General features: G+C 37.1%; 1 protein-coding gene across 3 annotated transcripts; it reads right to left on the reverse strand.

The window, feature by feature from the left end:
• Positions 1 to 1,949: 1,949 nt before the first annotated feature.
• On the reverse strand, positions 1,950 to 19,823 carry ca14 (carbonic anhydrase 14). Of its 3 annotated transcripts, XM_023331360.1 has the most exons (15): positions 19,597 to 19,823; positions 19,323 to 19,346; positions 14,395 to 14,574; positions 14,024 to 14,169; positions 11,683 to 11,778; positions 11,505 to 11,571; positions 11,085 to 11,242; positions 9,916 to 10,042; positions 9,114 to 9,137; positions 8,925 to 9,009; positions 8,726 to 8,767; positions 6,581 to 6,634; positions 4,427 to 5,694; positions 3,687 to 3,841; positions 1,950 to 3,457 (listed from the first exon to the last, which is right to left on the reverse strand). In XM_023331360.1, the coding sequence occupies exons 1-13, from the start codon at positions 19,682 to 19,684 to the stop codon at positions 5,583 to 5,585; spliced, it is 1,203 nt and encodes a 400-aa protein (XP_023187128.1). In that variant the 5' UTR covers positions 19,685 to 19,823; the 3' UTR covers positions 1,950 to 3,457; positions 3,687 to 3,841; positions 4,427 to 5,582. The 3 variants fall into 3 exon arrangements, with proteins under 3 accessions (XP_023187128.1, XP_005810348.3, XP_023187129.1); XM_005810291.3 differs by lacking the exon at positions 3,687 to 3,841 and having other exon boundaries at positions 4,433 to 5,694; XM_023331361.1 differs by lacking the exon at positions 3,687 to 3,841.
• Between the last annotated feature and the right edge of the window lie 423 nt (positions 19,824 to 20,246).

Here is a 20,246-nt window from a genome sequence, read left to right on the forward strand (position 1 = left end):
TCAAATATTAAATGATTCCCTTAATGGCAGAGGATTGGTTTTGATGGTATTTTTAGAGTGGGAAAGCAAATTATCAAAGGACTTTAAAGAAACCATGATCCATTTTATTAGGTACGCCTTACAAAACTTCAATTATTTCCATTATGTTTAAGATGTTAAGTAAAACAACTTCCTCTATCAGTCTTGGGTTCAGTTTCATCTTCCTCTTAGTTTTCTCAAGGCCATTAGAAATTCTCATAGGATTTCTAATGGCCTTGAGACTGACTGAAAAGGGAGGAAATGTGCATTGGCATATTACAAAATACAAATATTTTAGGTAAAGAAGGATATCATAAAGAGTCTGTAAATTATGAGAAAGGGCTGTTTCTTGGATTCATGCGCTCATTTATAGACGACTAAGATTTGAACAATTATTGTGATTGTCTTCTAAATTACATCCCACAAGTTTAAACTTACAATCACTGTGTAGCTCTCCACATCAGTCGATTCACAGCGACCTCAAGTGGTGACATGCTGAAAAAACGTTTTTCACCAAATATTCCCAATACAAAAAAATTACAAAACGTACTTTTTTGGTTGAAAATGGGCGTTGTAGTGTCTGTGGTTAATTTTCCAATAGACATTAAATGTTTTTACTTAAATATGCTAGTCTTTCTAGCATTGATTGGATGGGTTACAGGTGCTGAACAAACATGTGTATTTCCCCTTATGAACTCTTATCTCCAACTTTATATCCAAAAACAATCAAATCAGCTTTCTTACTTCTTCTTTTGCTCTCTTACAACTTCTCCACCCTAAATCATGTATACAGAAAAACAAACAAAGAAGTTATTTTATTTCAAACGTAATTTAGAAATGGTAACTGGCTGCACAGTGGCGCAGTTGGTAGCACTGTTGCCTTGCAGCAAGAAGGTCCTGGGTTCGATTCCCGGCAAACATGGAGTTTGCATGTTCTCCCTGTGCATGCGTGGGTTCTCTCCGGGTACTCCGGCTTCCTCCCACAGTCCAAAAACATGACTGTCAAGTTAATTGGTTTCTCTAAATTCTCCCTAGGTGTGAGTGTGTGTGTGAATGGTTGTTTGTCCTGTATGTCTCTGTGTTGCCCTGCGACAGACTGGCGACCTGTCCAGGGTGTACCCCGCCTCTCGCCCGGAACGTAGCTGGAGATAGACACCAGCAACCCTCCCGACCCCATTAGGGACAAGGGTGAACAGAAAATGGATGGATGGATGGATGGATGGATGGGTAACTATAAACTGGTTATGCTGGTTATCAGTGGAAGGATAATTCATCATTACAGTAAGTAAATACCACTTTGGTTTTACGAATAAATTCATTGTGGTGTTTTTGCAAGTAAAATTTGCTCGTCTGATTAATCTGCATTACATAAAATTAAAACATTTAAATTTTTAGATTAATCACATCATGTTTTAATGCGACAGCCCTAAAGTACACCCACAGGTGTGTCTCTATCTAACTAAATGTTGTGAATAAGAAGCTTATAAAGCCTTGTCATCATTTTCCCCAAATGGTTTAAAAGTAAATATGATCTTAGTCAATGCAAACATCTATTGTTTTTTTATTTTTTGGAAGTAACAATTTTCTTTATTCTGGCACTTAAGCAACTATAAATAAGTTCTGAAATTAATCTGAAACAGGGGCATTTTATACTGAATTAATAGCAAGCAGTAGAAAAAGCAGCCATTTTAAATATTTAATGTAAATCTGGTTTTATTTGTATATCCAAAAATGAGTTATTTTTTTTTATCTGCTTTGAAATCACAGTCTAGGTTTCCCTGATGCCTCTCTCTCAGAGATGAGCTATGACCTAGAGCAGAAGTGTTTGTGTTTCATTTACAAAGAAATTTGAAGAACTGAAATAAAACCAGAACCAGAATCAATACGCCATGTTTTTCCAGATCGAAAACAGAAACTCTGACACTCTCGTGACCAGTTGCACATTACTTTTAATTCAAGTATGATATTTTAAATATCTGCAACATAATTTTTCATGTGTTGTAAATTTACCCTCTATATATTTTTTAGGTTGCTTTGAATATTTGAATATACATGCATCCAAACATTTGGACAATAAAAGACCAATTTATAGATACATTTTTTTTGTCCACAAAACTCCAGGCAGATTGTTTCCTGATTATTTCTCATTTTTAATACAGATTTCATAGATTAAAAAAATATTTCAGAGTCAAGAAAACACTTTTAACAAACAGTCTGTATGCATTTTTAAAATGACCCGAGGTCATTCCAATTTAAATCCATTTTATATCAAAACTGTATCTATTTTTACTCAAAAAGAACATCGGACAAATTAGATTGTGCAACACATAAAGCCGACTGACTGAAAACACATACAGACACGGCCTATGACTATTTCATAGTCTGAAATGAAATGTTAAAATTAAATAAAATTGAAATGTTTTGAAAACACATTTGACTGACAAGATTCTGATATATTTTAAAATCCTGATATTGGTATAATAAACAGGTTTTGTATCCTGAAATTTCTTGCTTCTTTTGCTTAAAAGAAACAAAAAATTTTGGGCCGGCAAAATAATAAAAGTTTTGCAGGCCCAAAATTGTAGTTTTGGGCCTGCAAAACTAAAATTTGCTTTTTATTACTGAAATGGCTGATATAACTTGAATATTATGGCAATAAATGATTATAGAAAAACAAGCTCAAAACTGGACTGAAAACACATGCAAATAGCTGAGGATGCTCTTGGTAAAATGTTAAGAAATATATTTGGCTTATGCGATTATGATGTTTTAAAATCAAAAACCTCAACTGAAAGTAAAATTATCCTCTGATAAAAATCTCAGTCTTATCTAGTTCCTCAAAATGTCCTTCGAAAAAGTCAGAATGCATAGAAAATAAGCATAAAAGCAAACAACCAGAGGGGTGTCACTTTGAAGGCGGGAGCCTGGCCTTTGGTCTGAGGGTCCTGGCAGTCTCTGGCGTTGTTACTGGGCTTTTGATCCTTGGCGTTTCCCTCAAAGTGGACCGGGACACACTGATTCTCCAACACCTCGCAGGCGAGGATCAGATGTTTGTTTTCCTGCGTGATGCTCTTGATCCCACAGGTTCCCTGGATGCTCCTCACCGTCACAAAAGTAAATGGCTGCTTACTGATGCACAGGTTATCTTTCAGCACCTTCCCTCCTCTGCTGGAGCACACAGATTTCACCTTCTCCAACTCATCTGGATGGAGGAACGACTGCGTGGGTCTGTCACAGCCTCCCAGAGACTTGATGAATTTCTCCCACTGATTCTGGTCCAGAGAAGTCGGAGTCCCTTTGGGAAGATGGCGCATGATGAAGGTTTGAGCGGCATTGTTCCACTTTCCGGGCAGACAGGGAGCATCGTTTTTGGCAGATGTTGGCTGAGTAAAAAGGAGACTGGCAGCAATACAGAGATACAATGTGTAGGCCGCCATTCCTGCAAGGAAGAATTCAGTTGTGAGTTTAGGAAAAAATGTGGAAAAAGATAAAGTAGCTCAACGTTTTTTGCCTTTTTCTTTTGCTAAAAAAAAATCTTGGACTACTTGCATGACACGTAATAAACAGTGGGGAAAGTCTCGCAAAGCGGAAGCTGTGCGTCTCTGCTCCCTTTTTTAAACACGAAAGCAAAAGGCGGATGTAGGGAACAGCTGGGAGAACTTCCCTACCTGGTTCTGGCCTCAGAAAAATGCCCTCTGGTCAAAATAAATCTAAATCTGCAGATGTTGGACGTCCCTCTGTCATTCAGTTGCGCTTCCACATTTCACTTCCAGTGTGAAGCAGGAGGGGCCTGTGCACCACACACTTCTGACCACACGGGGCGCTGTTGGAGCAGAAATTCAAGCTTTGCGACTGGATGTTCTTCTTCTTTTCTATTATGGCGGATCTCAAGCAACTTTAAGGTGCATACTGTCACCTACTGTACATGAGTGTGTAGCAATATTACTTTACATCTATTAAATTCTATTTTTAAGTTTTGTATTCTGAAGATAAATAATGTTTTCCTTAATCTGTAAATATCCACTAGGTTTCCTCCATTTCCCAATGTTCCTTTAAGACTCCATTCCTGTCCTTTGACTGGATGTTTACATTGGTTTATCTATTCATCTCATTTGAATTTAAGGTGTGTTTAATATTAAATATTGCTGCAACTTTATTATATATATATATATATATATATATATATATAATATTTTCTATTCCCAGAACAATAAAGAGATACCTCTTGCACCTTTAGGCATCTGAGAATTGTACCCAAGGATTTGAGGCCTTTTCATAAGAAGCTGTTGTGATTAAAGCTCGACGGACCCAAAACGTGTGAGCACACGAACAGGAAATCAGCCAACACAGAACAATCAGAGTTTACTTATTTTATTCTTTTTAGCGCTAAAAAGAAAGAGACGCTTACCCTTACAGGCTTATGTGGATGTCAAGTGTAAAGGCCCGAATCTATACAGCATCTGCTCAAACACGGAAGACACCTTGCTTATATCCTAAAGTCCGCCTCCTGGTCTGCTGGTGTGTTACGTCACTGCCTAGTGGTCAGACGGTGAGCTAAAATTAAGTTTCGTTTCTACAGAAAGTGTCCGTGTGAAACAAAAGGCTTTTGTGCAGAATCTTTGTGTCCCTAGTTCAGTGTGCGTGCATGTATGGTGCGTGTCTGGAGTAAACGACTCAACAAAGCCAAGGCAAAGTATCTTCAATAAAGATAAGATGTTCCATTACCTTCTGTTTACCTTAGTATTGGAAAACTCATAAATGTATCCATAAATCATCTCTGAGATCTTCCGGGGCCAACTTCACTCAGTTCCATCTCCTTCCACCATCATTCCTATGTACCTAAATTTTTCTCCAAACTCCTCCGTCTCATAGTTCTGATATTTACAGGGAAGAATTCAAAACACATACAGCATTCAAGTGTTTTAATGCAGTGCTCAGGCAGACAAGTTAGACACAACAACAACAATAAACAGATATGTGCAGATGACATGCAGCTTTTACATTTCTCTCTTCTACAGAGTAAAGGCATGTACATAAATATAACTTCCATTTACAACAAAATGTGCAGAATTAAAATCCGATCTGAAATGTTTGTACAGCATCTGTATATACATGTCACCTGTCATGTTTTTACATCAGTCTGTTTTATCATTTATTTTTTACATTTCCTTAGAGTTTAGCTGTAAAAAGCTTACACAGTATTAGTGCAGAGTGCTTGAAATATTGTGACAGAAATTACATTAAGACTAAGAAAAAGAAAAAACATATTTCATGTGCATTCCTCATCTCAAGTATACACATGTATGAAACACACCTGAATATTAAACCAGCATCAGTTGCTTTACTTGGTTTTGGGTAGAATATAGTCTCATAACATGACTAAAAACTCTGCCAAATTTAAGTGGAAAAGACCTTTATCACAAAATCAAGAAAGAATGTTTTATTCCTCTCTCTCTTTTGTGATCGATTCAGGGAAAATATTGTTGCTTTTTCCTAGGAGACTGATCCATAAAATCACCTCTGATGAGAAAAAAAGACAGAACATCCTGATGTGAGATATAAAGCTACGGCTCGGTCTGAGGCGAGGGCGACAACTCTTCTTTCCTTTCAGCTTTTGAGGTTAACGTTAGAGCCAAGTCTGTTTTTATCTCCTGTGATTTCTCTGTCTCCTTTGTTCTGAAACAGTAAAAAAAAAAAAAAAAAAGGAAGAAGTTATTAAAGTTATCCCACTTACAGAAAACCTGTTTGGGGATTTGTTTATTTCATTTGTTAGTGTAGTTCTTATGTTGTCCATAAGAGGTCCATATTTACAAGAGTGGGAAATGGAGAGGGAAAATTAGTATTAAGGCTACTAATTTTGCAAAGCCACTTACTGCAGTAAGTGGCTTTGCAGACCAAGGGATGTCTGAACATAAATATACTCTCAGTGATTGTCGTTTTAATTTTTAAAAATAGTGTAACAATTAGAGCTGCTTATAAATAATATACTTTATTAGCATCTATATATAATGGGAAGTAATCACTGGCTTTGTTTCTATGTACGAGCAGATTGGTTTAAATACATGGGTTGTTTTGCACTTTTTATGAATCTCATCTATCCGAGTCATTTTTGCAACAGATTAAGGGTGGAAAAGTTGGGCTGTCAGTTGTTAGGACTAATATCAGTGTTGTATTTGTTATGGAAATGCTGTAATGACTCCATCTATTGTCTATACCCGCTTATTTTAGATTTAAAAATAAGCACGACTTTAACAGAATACTTAAAGTTTAGTTTATAATGTTCATTATAACATCAAATTAAAAATGTTACATCTGGGAGTTTTAAACTGCTGCATTTGTGTGGCTACCTGCTAGGAGTGCTGCAGCGCTAATCCTAGCTGATATATATATCAGTTTGTTTATATATAAACAAACGGAGGTTAGTTTGTGTGTGGAATATCTTTAAGACACCATTAGGAGGTGTTTTGCTCTAAACAGTGAGGTTAAGTGACTGAATCGGTGTTTACAACAAAGAGAGGTGCTCAGGACGTTAAGTCATAGGTCACAAATCCTGAGAAATAACCTTGGCATTGGAGCAGGCCGGTTATTGTGCAGGACGTCCCAGCTAGAAGTAGAGCTGTCGCAAGAACAGAAGACAGAATCACAAGAAAAAAACGAAGAAATCATGGATTGAAGGTGTCAGAGAGACTGTGTTCAGATATTTTAAAACCTCACTCCTGCTTTCATTACTCATAAGGACAAGAGATTATGTTTTAAAACAAGTGCACACAGCTGACTGAGATTATGAAAGCCAGCAGCCCTTCAAGCATGATGCCAGGCCTGGCCCAAGTTCTCCTGATGGCAATGCAGCCATAAAATTCAAATGGTTTTACATGTTAAAGGATTGGCAGAGTGAGTGCAGCGAGTTACAACAAATATTACAACAACAAATATGTGAAACAATGAAAATCATAGATACGTGTTTATGGGATGTTTTTATGTTTCATATCAGTACACTGATCAGCTACAGCATTAAAACCACCAGGGCAAAGGCCTAAGAAGTAACATGTGGGTGGCACAGTCCATAAATAAAGGCACTGTAGCTCCAACTCTTAAAGATCTAAAGTAGCAACAATAAGAGAAAAACATTGGATTTTAGAAATGCAATGCATTTGTCTGCAGTTTAACGCAACAATAAGAGCATTTCTGGCAGAACTGGGTTGGTTGATAAAGAGGCATTTGTACCAGAAGTGTAACTAGAGTCCAGGCCAATAGAGGGTCTCACTTTGATCTGATTCATGTTAATATGACTTTACTTTATAAAATGTTCTGTCTACATTCATTTTCCTAATTAATCTCCTGATGGTGATGGCATCTGAAAGCAGAAAAATGTCTCAGAGCACCAAAACACTTCGAAGTGCTAGTCTGGCCTTTAATTTGTTTGTTTTCAATCAACAATACATTTTAGTTTGACAATAAAAGTAAAATCCTATTTCACACCTCACTGAACATCTTTTTCACTTTTGCCACGCCACCAAACTACTTCATATAAAAAGCGTGGCTTTGATGAAGCTGATCATTGCCTGGAAACTGCAGGTCAAAGCAACAGAAAGGCTCTAAATAAGCATTGGGTTAAAGAAGAGACCTGACATTATATCTAGTGTGTGTAAACAAAGCAAGAACAGAGGAGTCAGAAACATGCATGTTGTAAAGATGATGTTAGGAGAGCAGATTATGCCCACACTGATGTTAAAATTGCTTTCAGATTTTAACAGAGAAACAAAGAGGGTTAAATACATATTTGAGTTTATTTAACAGACCTGGCAACACTTTATATGGAAGTGTTTGGTGTAAAGGTTTTCCTTAAGAGATTGGGGCCTGTTCGGCTTGCTGCGTTGTCATTTTCTATTAAAAATATTATATGATGAAGTATTCAGGTCACTAAGTCAGGTCGAAATGTTGAGATTAAAGTATCAGGATTAAACTAAACCAACACTGCCGCAAAGACTTGTGACAGCCATGCGTTGTTTAAATGAGCTTCTAGCTTTATACTTTAGAATAGGATTAAAGAACAAAGACTTTCTTTCTCTTAACATATAAAAAACCTTTATGCATTATGTAGGCTGTGGAAAAAAAGCACAGCAGCGCAGGATACTGCCTTTTCTTCAAGATATTATACACACTTTAATGTAACAAACTGTTTTTAAAACTTTATTACTCTTTCTTTTATTTATATAATAAATACATTTATTGAATGCAGATGGAAACCAAAGTTACATTCTTTTTTTTTTTGTATGTGGACAAAGTTGTTGAATAAATAACTGCTTGTAATTTTGCAACTTTTTCTCAAAATTTTAATGTTATTTTGTAATGGAAAAGAAAACAAAATGACCAAAACTGGGTATTTTTCCCCACTGTGAGGCCATACAATAGCCCTACATAAATTAAAAATACACATTCTTGGGTTTTTATATTGGTATTTAACTATCAGCTAAATATTTCATGAACGAAAACACATATACTGTATATATTTCTTTGGGTTATTTCACTATTTGAGTTTTCAAATGAAAGATTGGGTTTTCCCATGGAAATAGTTTTCTCCACTTTTATTTCATGGATAATTTATGATAATTTATCCTGGAGCTGTGTTTAAGGATCTCTGCATTCAACAAGTAAACAACTAAAGTATCAGTGGTATCTGTGTCAGTGTTATAATCAGGTAAACCACCTGTTTACCACGACCGTTTCAAGATGGAGGAGTTTAAAAAATCTGTCAAGAGAAAGAGACAGCGTGAACATACAAGCTGAACTCCTGCACAGTGTCACATCAAATCAACAACACACAGGCAACCAGCATCAGCAGCTCTCTGAAGGACCAGATTGGAAAACAAGCCATAAGAAGAAGTAAAATGAGCAGGATAGTTTACCGTATTGTCTTCACGATGAAGCGAATGATCACCGCCACACCCACGCAGCCACACATCACTCCTATCACGATGGCTGTGACCTCACCTGCAGAGGCAACGCAACAGAATCGTGAATCTCAAAAAACAAAACTCTAATCTGCTTCTTTATCTTTTTGCAAATATGTGCACAATAATAACTTATCGTCTTACCAGATGAGAGCTCCCTCCCTGATTCTGAAAAAACAAACAACACCTCATTAGAAAATGAATGCATATCTGGGGTTAAACTTCATCATGGTTGAAAGTTTCATTAATAGTTGCAGAAACTGATGCTCAGGTGTTTGAAGATCTCAGGCTGCCTTTAGAAATCTGCACAAATCTCACAAGCCTTCCAGTTCAGTCACTCACCACAAAGAGCACTTTACATGAATTCATTCTGCTTTGTCTTTGTACACCACTCTGTCTCCACCTCTCTCTCCTTTTCCTCTCCCCTTTTGTCAGACTGCTGTGATAACAATGGAGCCACTGTTTACTTCCTCCAAATCCTCGTTTTCAATCAGATCCTACACAAACGGATCTCTCATCACTTCTCCAGTCCTTCCCCTGCATTTCTTTCATTCTTCAAGTCCGCATTGCACTTATTGCTCTCAAAGTCACTGGTAATTAATAATTTTCCTGCAAATCCTTCCCTGCTCCAGTGTTGCATTTTCGCATGCTTTACTAGTTGTAGAGTTTGGTATAAATGCTTATTCACCGACTTATTTTGATATACAAAGCAACTCTATTAAGAGTAGCTGGTGGGTATTACATTCTACTCCGGTGGAAGTGTGAATGAGGAGCAACAACTGAGGTTATATCAAGTTGAATGTGAACTTTTGCCTGCTAAAATTTTCTAAAATATACATATCAAACAGATTAAAGATCTCCAAGCACGAAGGAGTACTTCACATGCAAATAAATTGTTTTTTTCTCCAATATAGATAACGTCTTGGTGTCGTTGCTTCTGTCTAACCTGCAGAAAAGGAGGCAAAGATGATCCTGTGGTTGAGCGGCTGTGTTATCCTGTAGTTGTCCTGCAGCAGCATCCTGTCAACTTCCTGGACTTTACTGGAGTAAAGCATCATCTCCATCTTCAGGAGCTGGAGTGAAGAGAAGGAAAGATTAGAAATATATGGATTTATTTACATGCACAAATTCCTCTTAAAAAGAAACAGCCTACCCATTAGAGAAATGATGCAAAGCAACTTTCAAATCACTTCTAGAAAACTAGCTTATATGTAACACAATAAAAAGAGAAAACTCTCAATTATGTTTCAAAGTAAAGAATACATTTCAGAAACAAATGATTCAAGTTAACAAAAACAAAACAACTGTGTAAAAAACAAGAAAGTTTTGCAACCATGGGTATCAAATTCATCATGCACTTTAACACTCTCAGTTCTGTAATAAAACAATATGAATAAAGAAATGACATTAATGCTCACTTCACTATTCTGACAGTCTTGAAAAACTTCTCAGAATGACTTTAGTCTAAAGTGAATCACTTTTTATTGCTACGACTGTCCTCTAAACACTTATCCAAAATACAGTGACTATCAAGGAGCTGCAAAACATTTTGAATGTAATTTAAAGTAATAATATCATGTGTTAAGATTAAAACTCCCAACAGAAAGGAAACTTTTTCTGGTAAACACAGTTTAGTTCAATCTGAGTCCTTGATGTCTGCTTTCAGTCAGTTCTCCTCCTTATGATGGATTAAAAAATATGCTGCTTTCAGAAGGAGTAAACAGTTTCTGTAGACACTTTACCAAAAGAGGAGTCCAGCTGAAAGGTGGTTCTACAAAGTCCTGACTTAAAACAGGTCAAGTATGCAAATACTTTTTTTTAGATTTTAAACTGTATACTTTTCCTTTACACTCACAATTATTTCTTATTTTGTGCTGCTCTATCACATAAAATCAAAATAAAAGGTTGTAACAGAAGAAAATGTGGGAAAATTTAAATTAAACTTTTTCTTTACATTTAAATAATGACAGTGAAGATAAATGCCTCAGATCACCAAAACTTTAGGGTTCAGAGTCAGTCTGCATTTACATGCATCTGGATTAAATTTACTTTGCCCAGTTGAATATGGGATTAAGAGACGCTTGCTGATTTTGTGTTTCTCATTGTCAGCCAGACCTGTGCTTTTGAGATCTGAACCCTTTCATGAAACAGGGTCCAGATGACACTCTGGTAGCAGGGCGGGGTGGTCAGGGAGCCGTTGTATCGATAGTAGCGTCCTAGATCTTTGGGGAGTAAAGACTGGACGTCAAAGGCTGGGATGAACGTTTTCTGATCTGACAGGAAATTAGAGACGACACAATACACAAACAAATCTGTAAATGTTCAAATATGGTTTAGAGCATATAGTGGCCATTTAGTTCCACTCATTCATAACAACACTGTGACTTTGATGGATTATTTTAAACTTGATTCAGGTAAAAAAAAAAAAAAAAAGAAAATGAAAGAAAAATACTAAATACTGAGATAATACAGAAAAATAGAAAAGAAATTCAACCCAAGTCTTGATATAGCTTGAAAACCAACATGGACACCTACCGGCATGTCTGATTCGGCTCATGTAGTTGAGGATGTTATTAAATCCTGGATTCGTCTCTTCACCTGTCTGGTAAACAAAACCTCAGACTCGAGATGCTCAAACACTCTGATGCTAGTGTGTATGACAATTATTATGGTGTTTCAAATCTGGCAATGAAGTTATGTGTGGTTTTCTTACCTCAATGAGAATTCCTAAAACAGCCAGGCCATCTCTCTGCGTCATTGCTGCGGACATGTTGGGGTAAAGTTCAGCGTTGTAGTGGACCACATGGAGCTGGAGAGAGCAGGAACACGCTCAGTTTAAAGGAGAAAAATAAGAAACTGTCCTCTTGCTCTCTACATATTAAGGGGAAGGTTTAATAGAGATAAAGAGGAAGAAACTGAAAGAGACAATATTGCATCCAATCCAAAAAAACATGTTAAAGGGGCAGTACTATGCATTTTCCAGGCACATAGTGACATTTTATAGCACAATCAAATAACTAGGTTACATTCAGTTGTTATAAAAATATTAAATTTATCAAACATGACTTAAAAGAAATGTGACTTTGTAATTTAACACCCTGAAATTGTGCCTCTGTCTCTTTAAAAACTCCTGCTTGCTCTGAAACTCTGCCTTCAGGAAGTCATCACAACATTGCTTCTTTATTAATCCTTTAGCAACATTTTTACTGAGAAGTAGCTTTTATAATGAGCTCAGCAGATGCACAGTTCTATCTGGGGTTTGCCAATTGCTGCTGGCTAGTCTGAAGGAGCCGAGGGGAGGAGTCAAGGAATAGGCAGAAGCTCAGACACTGCAGCGCAGTGATTCAGGTAAATCACAGCGCTGATTTACCTCGGGGTCCTTGATCCCCCAGACGTTTTGCACAGCTGTATGGTTGCCACAGGAGATTTCATGAAAGAATCAAGGCAACACTCCAGGTATGCATTTGATGAGGGAATAACATTATAACATTATGTAAAGCTCTATTTTACATAATACTCCTGCTTTAAAACGATTTATTTCTCAAATAAGGACAATTTTACATTCATTTTCCCTTCATTGTTTTCATGACCTATGCCAACCGTAGGCTACATTTTCTCACATGACTTTTCCTCCAACCTCTAAATAAGCTGCCGACACACCTGCACAGTGACCGGTGGACAAGAACCGAGAAACTCAGGCTTATCCTCTTTCTGCCTTCTCTACTGTTTTTCCATCACAGTTTCTTATTTTTAACATCTTTAGAGGATATTTCCCTTGTTCTCTAGAAATTACTCTTTTCAGGATCAATGCACAATACACAGTCGCGCTGAATCCTGATTGGATTTTAAAATAACGTGCAGGTTTTGGGTCTGTGGAGGAGCGCTTGGAGAAAAACAAACGTATTCATAATCATTCTCCCAAGAAAGATTGAACTTGTTTCCTCCCAACTCTGCTAGCCAACACTGAATGGTGCCAATGAGGAATTTGAATCCTTTATGTACCATGGTTCAGATACAGTCATGGTCACAAGTTTACATACTGTCTTCATGGTCATGAGTGTCACTAATTGTGAGTCGTTAATGATGCAATTAAACCATTTTTTTGATGTTGTAATGAATATACAACAAAAATGGTGAGGTGAAGAGACAAGAACTCAGTGCATAAGCTTCAAACAATTGCAATTTTTACCTAATTCACACAGGGTAATATTTATTCATACCACTCAAACGCATTCAAACACCTCCGCTGATATTTATATAAACTGCGGAGAACTACATGTTATTTGCAACTATCACCAAGGTACAAGTATAAGCCTGGCTGGATATTTGATCACACTTGGTCAAACTGGAACTGAAAGGTAAAATTTAAACCTTTTCCATACATTTTTAAAATGTTTTATCAGAGTTTCAACCATTTAGTTGTCGGGTTGGAGGTGAAGTTGAAAGAATTTTAACTTCTGTGTTTCATCCACCTTGTGAATTACAATTGTATCACTGACAATAAAGCAAACCCTCAGCATGATGCTACCGCCATTGTGAATGACCCTTCCTATAGCATTCTCAGTTGTTTTAAGATACTCATATCGACTCCTTCACACATTTTTCTTGCCATTTTGGCCATTTAGCTTAATCTTTAGGCAGGCGTTTAGTTTATCCATGTGAGAAGCAGCTAATTTTAGCCAAACTTAAAGGTATACAATTTTAGAGCAGGGACTTCACACCCCTCTGAGTAAATATTAATGTTAGATTCTGACTTGAGCCAGTCGGCGATCCTGTTGTTCCTGAACATCTTAACAAATTTTGACATTTTTCAGATGACTCAAAGTTAGTTTTTTATACTGGGCAATAATCCTGATCATGCATTATTAAAACTGGGTACATTAAAAATGAAATATGTGACCGTCATTGTGATTGTGGATTGTAATTTTATGAAATATTAGAGTAAAGAAGCAACATGTTTAATGTAATTTGTGCAACATAGGTTATTTTTCTATTGCAGTGCTATAACTTTCTGCAGCTAATAAGGGAAGGTAAATGACAATGCTTAAACTTACTTCTGCGTCTGAACTTCTCCCATTGATGGTGTGTTCACTGCCCCCTACACCTGGGCCTCCATTCCCCCAGTGAAGGTGCAGCTGAACGGCTGTAAAGAACCACGGTAGCCCCCCAAGACCCATCCACTCTGGCAGCTCAACAATCACTGCAGAGGAGAAAACTCTATTGAGCCAGCAAGGACTGGGATCACTTAAAGATTTTGTTTTCCTAAAAGCAGACTTGGCATTTCCTGAAATGTTACCTGATGTCTCAATTGGCAGTAAAACTGTGCTACCAGGTTACGTCTGAGTGCAGGGTAAACAGAACAGCTAAAATGCACAACACAACAGAAGCTCTTAACGGGACCAAATGAGCTTGCAGTCATAGTTACCTGTGTGTCCGTTATTGTGCATCGAAAAGGGCTGGTTGCTGTGCTGACTGTAACCTAGCGGCATCACAGGCACCAGACTGGGGTCATATTTAGTCTGAGTGGTTATCACATCCACAGGTGACTGGGAAGTACCACCACAGTCAGGGAAATACTCTGACCACTCAGACTGACCAACAAAACCTTTAGCAGAGAAAAGACAGAAACAGTGATGTCACCCAATCACACAGTTCACTGGCGCTGAGCTACGCAGTGAAAAGCCTCCATTGATCGGCCTCCAGCCATGCAGGACAGTTATTCTACTATTTTCTATTTACATTCATGGCCTCATGGGAGTAAGCTAAATCCTTTTCAAATGACATGCACAACCGCACACAGTCAATGATACAAGACACGTTTAAGTGCAACTACAATTTAGTCAACTTAGTGTACAGTAATCATTGTATCCACTCTTCTGACTTTGAGGGAAGAATTAAAAAATACATATTTTTTAAAATCTCTCATTCTAGAATTCAGTAAATAGAAATGAAAACTGAGCTAAAGAAGAAGAAATTTAGTTAGAATTGCTAGACTGAAAAAAAATGCTTTACTTCACTGTGTGTATTGCATGCGAGTCTTTATGCATTAATACAATTTTGAATATTGACAGCCTTGTTGCACTGCTAGTATTTAAGAAGAGTTTTTCTTTGCTTCAACACAAAAAGGTATGTTTGGCTCCTCTTTCCACAGATCTTTTACTGACAAAAACAAAACTGCTCCTGCTGATGTGAAAGGATCTTGTATTTTCTTATGTGACGATTTGTAAATCACAGGGCCAAAGTGCTGTAAGTAAATAAGTTAAAAACAAAATATGGAAAGACACACAACGTGCAAGTAAGATGTAGTCGTCTTAAAAATAAAATATAAAAATTGTAAATCAACAAGAAACACCTAATATAAAAATGACCTTAAATGGCCAGGTTAAAGAGATGGGATTTCAGAAGAGATTTAAAAGCAGACATTAAACAGTTCTGTCTGATGTCTGAGCTCAAATCATTCAACATGATCAAAGTTTACACTCAGTCCGAGGAAGAGAGAGGAGCAGCTCATCAGCTGACCTTCAAGAACAGTAGATGCATAAGGGTGCAATAGCTCTGAGAGATGTGATAGGATTTCAAAAAATAACTTTAAAATGAATCCTAAGAAACATGCAGCCACTAAGGTAAAGCTGAAAAAGGGGGGAAATGTGTTCAAACCTCTGAGTGCTAGTTAAAAATTGAGCTGTGGCGTTTTGCAGCCTGTTGAAACAAATGATGGATGAAACACTGATCCTTACATAAAGTCTAACATATTTTGCGTTAAAGTCAGATTTCTCTGCTTTTATTTATACATGTTGCACCTGGAAATATTTAGTTTTGCTTATTTCCATTTTTCAAAGTAATGAAGAAAACACTAAATTAATTTACTTAATATATTTTATTTAGCTGTGCAATTTTATTGTTGAAACATGTTGGGTAGTTATTTTTGTTCAGGTGCAGAAGTTTAGAGAATCTGCTACTAAAATCTCTGTTATTAGCACAAGTAGAGTTAAGAAGAAGCAGAAGCTCAGAAACGTGACTGTGGTTGTCTGTGCGTCCAGCTGCTCCAGAGAGAACAATCCCAAAACATACACGCAGCGTGGGGCAAATAAAGTTGCCATATATAGAAGACCCAGTCCTGTGTTTTATGAGGACAACATATACAACTAACAAGAAGGCATATTTTTTAAACATCATTTATTCTTTTAAATTAACTGTGAAATTGTTTCTACAGTTTCAAGTGAAATTAACCTTCAGCATTCACTATTTTATACATCTCCTCAAACCCCTTTTCTCTTACTGTCCTTTGTTTTGATTGAATGGCTTTTTTTTTTTTTTAGCCTCAGTTAATTTTATCTCAGCTTTATTTGATGATGTTTAAATATTTAATGTAGTTTTTTGATTGTTAATTTAAAAATAAGTTTTAGGGGTTTTTTTAAGCTTGTGTGGTATTTCACTTAAGGTTATTTATAAACACTGAAAAAATGCGATGACTTAATTAGATTTTACTCATGCCAAATGTCTTAGAGACACCTCATTCATTCAGTGAATAAAATCACTTTTCAACAGAATGTTTTTAAGTTGGGCCACAGAAATGGCAAGAAAATGGGAGAGCATGAGCATGAGTTTAATCAGAGGAAAAGGACAGGCCTTCTGCAGCGGCATGAGGATAGAAAGAAAGAGGATGTGACATGCGAGACGAAGAACCTGAATTCAATTTGCAAAGGGAGAAATGCTTTGGAAAACAGGAATGCTACTCATTTTTCATTCACATAAAGCCAAAGGCAGTTTTTTGACAAAGAGTATGTTTATGGCTTTAACCTAAAATCACAACCTTCAGTGTATTTTATTGAGATTTTATGTGAGAACAAGTGCATCATATTAAAGTGCAAGGAAAAAGATTATGACTTTCAAAATGCTTTACAAATAAAAACGTGAATAGTGTGCATTTGGATTCAGCCCCCCTGAGTCCATGCTGCATAGAATCAACTTTCACAGCAATCACAGCTTCAAATCCATTTTTTGGGTATATCCTTAGCACTATTGCATATCTACAGATTGAACATTGTGTACTTTCTCCCCCAACCTGTCTGATCTGATCTTTGGTCCTCATGATGCCGTACGTTCACCGATGTTCTCTAACAGAGGCTGTAACTCACATTGTATTTCATTAATAGGTGTGTAAAGAGTCTGTGGTAAACACAAAATTACATTTTTTCGGATCGTTTTTAAAGATTTTGAAAATCATTTATAATTTCCTTCCACTCCTCAATGTTATGTTCCATCACATCAAATCCCCCAAAGTACATAAAGATTAATGTTTTAGATATATGAATGCTTTTGTTTTTATTGCAGTTTTATTCTAAATGATGGATTATGTTTGATTGGCTAAAGCAGTGGTGCTCAAAGGCTGACATGAAAACATAAAAATGCATTTATTCTTACTCCACTTTACCCAACTTTTTGTGGTTTAAATCTTTTTTTATTTTGCTGGTCTGAATATTTTTTCAGTCTATTCACAATAAGAACAGTAAATCTGTGATTATTTTTTTAAGTAAACACTTTGTGCATTGTGCCAGGTTTAGTACCCACGTCTGTTTGTTTGTCTTTGTTAAATTTATTTATTTAGGAGTAAAAGTTGATGGATATTTGTGGTCCTGAAAATGTAATTAATAGATAATAAATTAATAAAAGAAAAACTGTCATGATTTGTGGTAGTTGTGGTGTGTACCCAAACACCAGGTAGAGGCAGCAACTGAGTTTGATTATTTAATGAAGATCTTAAGTGAGTACAAAAGTCCAGCAGCACAGGTCAAACACTGGTAGCAACTGGAAAACTTGACAAGACAACGACACGGCATACGACAGCTATAAGACAAAGATCCTGTGGTGAAACACAGATACAGGAGAGTATAAATACAGGAGGTGATAATCAGGGAAAGGAGACACAACTGGGAACAATGAAGGCCAAGAGACACAGACACGGGGCTAAATTAACCAAAACCTCACACAGAAATCCATAACCTCACAGAAACACTGTTGTGCCTAAGGTTTTATATTTTAATGTAAGCTAATGTAGATAACCCTTTAAAAAAAAACAAAAAGTATCTATGTACATAAACATCTTTTGCTTGCAGGCTGGTTTGTGCCATACTTGAATTGCAATTGGGGCCCACACAAAATATTTTTAGGAGCCGAGGGCCTCCTGTCTGCACGTAGACGTACTCGATGTGAGGAAGGTGGGGATTTCACACACATCACATGTACGCTGACATCCCTGAAACTCTGCCCCGCATCGCTCCTCATCTTCACCATAGTAACCACCAGAGGCCAAATATTCTGAAGCAATTACAGCCGTTTAACCATCTCATCAAGAACCCTGGTCCTGTCCTGAACGCAGCCATGAAACCAATGCACACAAACGATGAAGCATGTAATTAATTTCTTAGTGTGACAGAATGTTGTGCACGAGAAAAGCCAACAGCAGCATTGCATTTTGGGAGAATAATACAGACACAATTCTCCTTCTCTTATTCAGCTGCAGTGAATGGCTTGGAATACAGAAAGTTAATTAAGTAAATCACCAAACGTGAGTTTTTGCACATCCATGTATCCTTATAAAGTCTGAACAGTTAAGTAGAAATACAAAGCAGTAAATGAAAAATTACTGCAAGAACGATGCGTTAGTGTTGCTCCCCTGAATACATGCAGAGGGTGGTCAGCTGTGTGCCCCTTTCATTCCCACACATTCATTGTGCAGCTCATAGGCAGCCAGTGTGCGTCGACAGCACAATAAACACATAGGTTATTGTGTGCCGCAACAATACGCTGCACGATTCGGTATGCTTTTCCCTCAAACCCGTCCCATCTCAGTGCAACACGCTCATGCACCTGCCTTCTTCCGTCTCTCTTCCTGCTTTGCTCCTCACCATCACCCTCCAGCCCCCTTTTCCTACACCCTGTGTGATTGCTGTACTCATGCCAGCCTGTTCAACTGTAACTAATACAGACAGAGAGGGAAAGAGAGAAAATCAGAGGGAGTGAAGCACGAGGGCAAAGACAAATTCTGCCAAAGTTATGAGAGCTTCCAGTAGTTGGGGAACATTGTTTTGTTATTCTCAAAAAACTTCTCTTTACTCTTTAGGTACAGGGAAACTGTTGTAAAAGTAATTTCTATTTTATTTATTTCAGGATTTGTCCAGCTATTAGCATGGAAATTAAAAGTTTGACTAAAAAATAATAATTATATCCACATACTAACCAACAATCTTGTTCGGTCCTATTTGGATCTGTTGTGATTTTTAAAAAAAAAAGTCTGCTATGCATTTGACTGAGGTTTAGGTATTCAAAGAATATTATGAAGCATGAACTTACCAGAATAGCTCCAGCTGATTTCATCTAAAAGAAAAACAAGAAAGGCCTCCTATAAAAGATTTGCAATTCAAACTCAAATTTCACCTTTCACCCTACAGTCCTAAAAGAAAAGTTGTTGACGCTCAAAGAGAGTGGTCAGCAGTTCTCAAAATCCGTACAAATTCACTCTGGAATGATTACTCCTCCACCAAAGCTCACTCTCTGCCTCCCTAACCCAAAACACAGACAATAAATGATCACCCAAGGCCCATTTTCATGTTAATGAACATCTTACCAGCAGAAGAAGCAGCTGTCCAGTGGAGAAACGTAGAAATTAGCAGGACAAAAAGACCCAACGAGTCCATGTTCACCCTCCTGCCCATACACAGAAATGAGTAAGGGCTTACTGGGAGATGAGGAGCAAGAGAGGGAGAGATGGAGGTGGGGGGAGATGAGGGGACCGGGTCCAATAATACCACCTGCTACAGCTCTGTTTAACATGCTGAATCCGGTCCGGCATGCATGGCTCCAGACAAGGCCCTTAGTTTGACATTTATATAGAGAGAAATGGTCAGAAAGAAAAGATGGCTGCTTATTGGAGATGGGTGCAAATCAGGGACAGACCAGATGAGAACCAAAGGTGACTGATCAGAGTGTTTTTTCCAGAGATTTCATACTTAAAGAAATATATTAAATATTTGAAGCATGATTGAATAGAAAACAGAAACTTAAGAGGTGATGCTATTTAAAAAAAAGAAAGTACCTATTTCTTTATATGTTTTCAATATGTACATAATCTGGTTGTCAAAATGTGCCACATTTACTAAAACCTAAATTTATATGAGAATACGCTGCATATTTCACCATTTAATAAACTGAGATGAAGCTATTGGAAGCTGGTGAAAAACCTTTAAACATGAAGTTCTCATAAGATAGTTGACCTGA

This window comes from Xiphophorus maculatus, chromosome 3 (assembly GCF_002775205.1).
Source record: "Xiphophorus maculatus strain JP 163 A chromosome 3, X_maculatus-5.0-male, whole genome shotgun sequence".
Taxonomy (NCBI): domain Eukaryota; kingdom Metazoa; phylum Chordata; class Actinopteri; order Cyprinodontiformes; family Poeciliidae; genus Xiphophorus; species Xiphophorus maculatus.